Source organism: Palaemon carinicauda, chromosome 20 (genome assembly GCF_036898095.1).
Source record: "Palaemon carinicauda isolate YSFRI2023 chromosome 20, ASM3689809v2, whole genome shotgun sequence".
Taxonomy (NCBI): Eukaryota; Metazoa; Arthropoda; class Malacostraca; order Decapoda; family Palaemonidae; genus Palaemon; species Palaemon carinicauda.
Genome location: NC_090744.1, coordinates 61,973,982 through 61,981,825, shown reverse-complemented (window position 1 = coordinate 61,981,825; position 7,844 = coordinate 61,973,982). Strand labels below are relative to the sequence as shown.

Here is a 7,844-nt window from a genome sequence, read left to right as displayed (position 1 = left end):
AAATGCAATGGCATTAATGACAGTACGAATTTTACCTAGTCTCACCACAACTCTTACTATATCACAATCACCTTCCATGGCATCACTGCCAAATGGTTTTACCTTTAAGGCTACCGTTGCTATGGACGATAGATTAAGCTTATGGGCTAATTCCGTTGTAATGAACGTTCTTTGCGCACCAGAATCAAAGAGTGCTCTCTCAAAGGAACGATGTCCATTGCCTGACACAATTACGCTAGCAGTAGGAAGAGCAGTCGAAACAGAAATCTTATTATTCTGAGAATGATCAATTCCCAAAGAAGCAGTCATAACTACGGGAGAATCACCTTTACTAACAGCACCTTTGGGATCCTTATGAGAATTCCCATTAACATTTGATTGACTAACAGCACCTTTGGGATCCTTATGAGAATTCCCATTAACATTTGATTGACTAACAGCACCTTTGGGATCCTTATTAGGACACCCAAAGTTAACATTTGATTTACTAACATTAGTACTATTTACACTCAACTTTGGTGAAGCAGGATTTACACGGTTTTCTGTTTTCTTACAAATCATCGGGTAATGAGGACCATCACATATATTACATTTAGGCTTATTCCTACATTCAGAGAATAAATGACCTCCTTTGAGGCAAGCAAAACACAATCTTAAACATTCAACTCTGTCCCTTCTACTATCAACTGTTTTGAAAGTCTTACAATCGCGAGAAGCATGGTTCAATGAGCAAAACACACAATTATTGTAAGGGCTATTACTATGTTTACTGTTACTTGGTTGTGCTCTCTGCACGTTAGGCACATTTGAGGGAATTACTTTAGAATAGTTGCCCTGATCCCGTTTTCTTTTATTAGAATTCTCACCTTCGTGACAACATTCCATCAATTCACAAACATATTTCAAACCTGAGGAAATTTGCTTTAAATCAAGAGACATACTATTATGTTTATCAGCTATAGCCTTACGCGTTTCAGGTAATAATTTCTCGCATATTATACTAGAGAAAATGGGGTTCATGGGTTCTACATCTAAATTCAATGTTTTCATCTGTAAAATAATTTTTTCATAATCCAATTTAAAAGTGTTCGAATCCTCTATTGAATGACTGGGAGGGACTAAATGTGTTAATTTGGACATGAGTCTACGTTTCAAGTTTTCCTTATTATCATACTTCTCCTTAAGGGTCTGAATAGCTACTGAATAATTGGCATTAGTGACAGGCAAACCTTCTATGGCTTTGAGGGCGTTATCCCTTAAACTAGCTCTGAGTATAGAAAACTTAATTACATCGGAAATATCCCTACGATCGTGAACCAAACTGTTGAATATATTCCAAAATGCAAGCCATTGTTCTTCCCCACCGCTAAATTCAGGTATCTTAATTTCTGGGAGTTTAGGGGGAGGGAGAGGATTAACGGGAGCCGGAGGAGGCAAAACGGGCCGTTGATTTCTATCTCTAGCGTCAATCTCACTCATAGTTTGCTGAGTAGCAGCAATAGCTTTCCTTACACATCTAGTTATTGCTCTATAACTTCTACATAACTTGTCATATTCACTGTCCTGTAAAATAATCGTCACATTCGGTGACCAACAATATTCAAAACGTTGTAGTCCCTCAGTAAGACAACGTTCATACATTACAAGAGTTGATTTTAGTGTATCGGTATCACCAATGCAGCTACCCGACTCATCGAGCAAATCTTGTAAGGAAATAATTTCCCCTTCAATAACTACCTTAATCTTGGACTCCAATATCTCGTTAATGAATCAATAGCAAACTTGAACAAATATCAGAAAATATATGGCAAATTATCTAACACTGATTCAAATATAACATGCACTAAATGCTAGACAATTTGACCACGTGCTCTTAAATACATCTGGTCACGAAACCTAAGTTCAAAAAATGGCAATGAAATTCAACAAAATTTCTTCACAGAGTAATTAACGAACAAATAATATTCCATAAAACAGATTACTTGGTAAAACACTCCAAGTAATTCAATACCTTACCCTACTCACCAAATAACTTTGGACACGTGCCAGCTATACTAGAATGACTTTGACGCCGACCATCAACCACGTGAACTTTATCGCAATTTATCTTTAACATCCAAAAAAATTCTTTGTGAATCGTTATGGCATCCGGTTCGAAGGACCAGAAAATGTGGTGAAATACTGGGGAATTTACAACCGCATATGTTTACTTTCTTTAAACTGTAAACCCTCGTGCACTAACTTTGCACGAGGCCAAGTTACATAACTGAGAAACACACTTACGTAAAAGACATTTGCCGTTTACCTTACCTTTGATTCAAAACTATATTTCTTGTACTAATTCTTTTGGGGTGATGCCACACGGGTTCACAAAGACTCAATTAAAAAGTTTGACATATATTTAATATTTAAAGTACACAAAAAAAAAAATCATCAGAGTTATGTTAAAGAGCGAACATTAACATTAACACAAATGAACAAAATTTACGTTACTTGATAAAAATTAAACAAATATCAAACGGGGTTACAGAGTATTCTTATAAGAACATTGCTGCAACAATGCGATGGTTCACGAGGTGATGATGGCGGTCGGATTCAGGAGAATATCTTCTAATTACTTGCCTTTTGGAGTTAACTGCTCAAAGAGGCCTAGATTCACTTTTCAACCCTGGAAGAAAACTCAGGAGGAGTATATTGCATAGCACAGTTGTCAGATCTACAAAATTACAGGGTTACATAACATAACATCAATCTAAGGATAAACATCAAGTGCTCTAATCGTAACCCAACATACCCCAAAAAAAGGGGGTTTCGTCCAGAACGCAAGTTTAAATTACTGGCATGTGCCCTTACAATAATCAAACAACATATATAATCTCCACAGGAAGAAGTTTGACAACAATGGGATGTTACGTCATTTTATCTGATCTAAATGGATAAAATTTGCAAGAAAGTTAGCTTATTACTTTAAATATTATTATACTAATTCATACAAACTCATTGATATAGTTGATATGATAAAACTACTTTTGTGGAGGAAAATAATCACATTTAAACATATATTCATAGAAACTGGGAAATACATTAGAAAACGAACACTCTTAAAACTAAGAATACTTTTATTCAAGGGGAATAAATGTCAATTTTTGACAAGTATTGGGGAAAAATGTACCTAATTTATTTTTTTTTAAATAATAATTTTTGCTAATAATTCCAAAAGTTTTGTTTTAAATGACTTGAAATTTTTATAAGATGAAGGTATTATAAATGTCTAAAACATATATAGAAATGGTGTAATTTGGATCATTAGAAAAAAATGGCGGACATGGCGGATTTCCAGCGATATTCCTTTATTGAGGTCAAGCCTATTTCTCCATTTCAGATTTTTCTTTCGCCTTCAGTGTCATGGTTTATGGGATTATTAATGCTATTGGAACTGAATCTACCGTGCATACGTGCTGTGAAATACTGTTGTTATTGTTACATTTAAGAACCTGTATTGTCGTCACCTATGAATTATTTGTGGAATTAAAGACGAATTCGTTTGCAATTGTAATATGCTCCATTAGGTTTTCTCAACTTTTTGCTACTGGCACGATTAATTATGATTGACTGAATAACGTAATGCACACCATACAAAAGCATAAGTAATCGAATATAAACTATTGATGGTCAATATAAATGTAAAAAGAATAACCTAATACCATTACTGGACATAAACTTTCGGACTTGTACTCTTCTTGAGGTAGTTTATGCAAAATCAACACTAGGCTATAACACCGGATTACTCATAATCACATAATCAAAGTCATACATGTGCGAATGAAATGATATTGCTCTCGATATGTGTAGCACTATATTGTTATATAATTCTTACACATAATTTACAAATCCTTTTAAGTCATACACAGGGCTGGATCAAGAGAGGCGGGGGGGGGGGGGGGGGGGCGCAGCCCGGGCCACCCACCAAGAGGGGGCCTCCCACCAAGAGGGGGCCTCCCAACAATATAAACGATAAATTTTTATTTAAGAAGAATAGTATCGTAGTCATAACGAAACGAGTGTCAGTACCATGCAGTCAAGTGCCTGCAGGTTTTCCTTTCTTTTGTCACCATGCAATTTGGTCCATTTTCTCTTGCGACAATAAGAGAAAATTGGTCCAGCTGGTCTGGAGCCTCTAGAGTATATTCAGTGTTTTGGATTGCATGACTGTGCATTTTTTTTCGCGTATTGACGCACCAGTTATTGAGGTGGGAGGCGAGTGTGTGTTCACAGAGTGTGTGTTCCTTTTCGTATTTTATTTTTTTCTTCTTACATTTTTTTAGAGTCATTCACTATTTAGTCACATTTTATTTTAATCAGGCATTCTAAACCTATTACTAGCCAGGTTGTCATAAGGGGCAAGGAGCTTGAAGGAAAGATGAGGGGAGAGACTAAAAAAAATGAGGATATTTACGAAATGATGAGAAATTGTGAAAGTTTTCTCTTCCTTTATTACTACTACTGATATAGGCAATACATAATCAATATATTACTGGAACTTTCGAAAGTTTTTTGTCAATTTGGTTAAATTTTAAATTTTTGATTGAGTGTGGTAATTTCATGTGTTTTCAGATTACGATTTACTAATATACAGAGCCATGGACAATCGAGAAGGAGGCAGACATAGGCACCGCAAAATAAACTGGAGGTCTGGGGCTTCAAAGAGACGTAAAGTAAAGGAAGCAATAACAAAATCAGAAGAAATGGGAAAGATTAAAAAATTGGACCAGTTCTTCACTGTTCAACATCCAAAGACACAAATGTCAGGAAAGAGTAATGAGTTTACCGAGCCTGATCAAGCTGCGGAAATGGTTAACCAAGCCACTGATCCTGACAAGGAAAAGGCAGAAATAGAAATGGATCCATCTGGAGAAGATAAAGAAATGGAGGCTGATAGTGACACACCTCTTTCAGGAGCTGAAGTTGAGGGCCCACCAGGGGGCAATGACATTGGACTTTGGCCATCCATTATTTCGGAGCAGATGCGTGAATACTGGCTGAAAAGGGGAGTATTAACAGTTAACCACTGTGATGAAAGATTGTTCTCAACACATTCGAAGCAGCAAACTATAAAGGATGTTAATCCAAGAATGTGTACAATTGGGCTCTTCCGCCGTCAAAATCATAAGGGGGAAGTCATAATAAGGAACTGGTTATGCTTCTCTCCCTCACAGGGATGTGTTTACTGTTTTACGTGCAGACTGATGAGCTTAGAAACAGAAAAATCTGAGTCTTCTCTGCTCTCTTCCACTGGATTCTGTGATTGGAAACATTCACACGAACGTCTAAGAAATCAGGAGCAGTCAGCAGGACATAAAGGCTAGAGTTGCTTTCAATAGGAGGCTAAAAGCAATTGGACTTGTAGCTATAAAACTGACATAACAGGTTGAACACCTTGAACAGTATTGGAGATCGGTGTTGAAATGAGTAATTAGTGTTATTCACTTCATTGCTGAGAGGGGCTTAGCATTTCGCGGAGACAACGAGCTGGTTGGCTCACCCAGAAATGGAAACTTTCTAGGTATTCTTGAACTTATTGCCCAGAATGATGACTTTCTCGGTCAGCATATCAAAACTGAAGCTAATCGCGGAAACGGTCACACAAACTATTTGTCATCTACAATACTGGAAGAGGTTATTAGCATAATGGGTGAGCAACTCCTCAGAGAAATTATTTCCAGAGTTAAGAAGTCAAAATAGTACTCAATCTCTTTGAACTTTGCACCTGATGCAGACCATGTTGATCAACTTACCCTTGTATTGAGGTATATGGAGAAAGATAGCCCCGTGGAATGATCTTCCCGATCGGGTATTTGAATCACTAGAACTTCAAACGTTCAAAGTTGGAGCAAATGTTTTTATATTGACCAGGTTGACTGGAGACTTTTTATAGTTTATATACGACATATCTGTTTTTGGCGTTGTTAATACAGTAGTTTATATAGGACATATCTGTTTTGACGTTGTTACTGTTTTTAGAATGATTTATTGTTAATTTGTTCTCATCATCTATTTATTTCCTTATTTTCTTTCCTCACTGGGCTATTTTTCCCTATTGGAGCCCTGGGCTTATGGCATCTTGCTTTTCCTGCTAGGTTTGTACCTGGGCTAGTAATAATAATAATAATAATAATAATAATAATAATAATAATAATAATAATAATGTGGAATGCTTTGTAACCTTCATGGCAAACAAGGCGAATGGTGCTGAAGATATGTTCAATACTTTGATGGAATCTTTAAACACACATGACCTGGCCCTTGGAAACTGCCGTGGAAAAAGCTATGACAATGCATCAGCAAATAGTGGTAGGTACCATGGTCTTCAAGCCAAAGTGGGAGAGAAGAACAATCTTGAATCCTGGATTCCTTGTACAGCACATTCTCTTAACCTGGTTGGTAAAAATGGTGCAGAATGCTGCTCAAGTGCTCTACATTTCTTTGACTTCCTTGAAAAGCTGTTTGTCTTTTTTATAATTTCAACACATTGGTATCAACTTTTGGATGAGGCTTTAAAAAAAGGTGATTCATCATTGACCCTCAAACGTGTCACAACAACGCGCTGGTCCTGCAGAGCTGATGCAACTAGAGCTCTTAAGCCTAATTATGAGCAGATTAAGGAGGTACTCAAACATATTGTCGATGACATTGAAGAGAAAAGGTGTGTACGCTGTGAAGCAGAAGGACTGTTAAAACAGATGAGTCAGCTTGAAACAGAAATTTACACCACCTTCTGGAATGATATTCTGTAAAGACCGGATGCAACTAATGAAATTCTACAACACGCAAAACTTGATCTAAATACTGCTGTGGCATGACTGACTAGCTTGAAGGAGTATATTGTATCAAAGTGTGACTCCTTCCACACTTATGAAAAAGAAGGTGAACAGCTGTCTCAGTCTGGATCAGCTTATAAGGCTAGAGAATCTTGGCAAAAGCGCCACAATGTGCGTCTTAACCCACTGGATTATGGGCATGCAGAAGAAGTGCAACTCAGCCCAGAACACAAATTTTCTTGCCTATCATTGATCAGTTTATATCTTCTCTCGGTCAACGTCTGGAAGCATACAAACAGATATCAAGTAAATCTAGTTTTTTTTAGACATGTGCAAAGGTTTTCTTCAGATGAACCTTGCAATTCAGCAGAGCAACTTATCAGATTATATCCAGATGACTTGGATATAACATTTAAGGAGGAACTGTGCCAGATTGTCATGTTTGCTAATATATTCACAGATGAGCAGCCAACACATATCAGCACTGAGCTTTTCCTGTATAGACTTGTATGGGACATGGGTGTGCAGGACACTTCCCCAAACATAGAGATAGCTCTACGAATATACCTTGTCCTAATGGTGACAAACTGCAGTGGGGAGCGCTCTTTCTCAAAGCTAAAGTTAATTAAAAACAGGTTACGGACATCTATGACACGGAAACGTCTGGTAAATCTGACTATGATGAGCCTCGAAACAGACATCTTGTGTGAACTGGACTCCAACGAGATCATCAGTGAATTTGTAATGAAAAAATCAAGAAAGTAATACTGAATTTACTTGTAACCCCATATGAAAGAATGAACTATTATGTTATGTGATAGTTACTTTATTATATTCATATGAATAACTGTAATTGTATGCGTAAAGAATATATATATATATATATATATATATATATATATATATATATATATATATATATATATATATATATGTATGTATGTATATATATATATATATATATATATATATATATATATATATATATATATATATATATATATATATATATATATATATATATAT

At 36.2% G+C, this 7,844-nt stretch overlaps 1 protein-coding gene across 1 annotated transcript; it reads left to right on the top strand.

Annotated features, from left to right (window-relative positions):
• The first annotated feature begins 6,227 nt into the window (after positions 1 to 6,227).
• On the top strand, positions 6,228 to 7,583 carry LOC137659833 (uncharacterized). The gene is made up of 2 exons (XM_068394622.1): positions 6,228 to 6,703; positions 6,869 to 7,583. The coding sequence occupies exons 1-2, from the start codon at positions 6,228 to 6,230 to the stop codon at positions 7,581 to 7,583; spliced, it is 1,191 nt and encodes a 396-aa protein (XP_068250723.1).
• Positions 7,584 to 7,844: the final 261 nt, after the last annotated feature.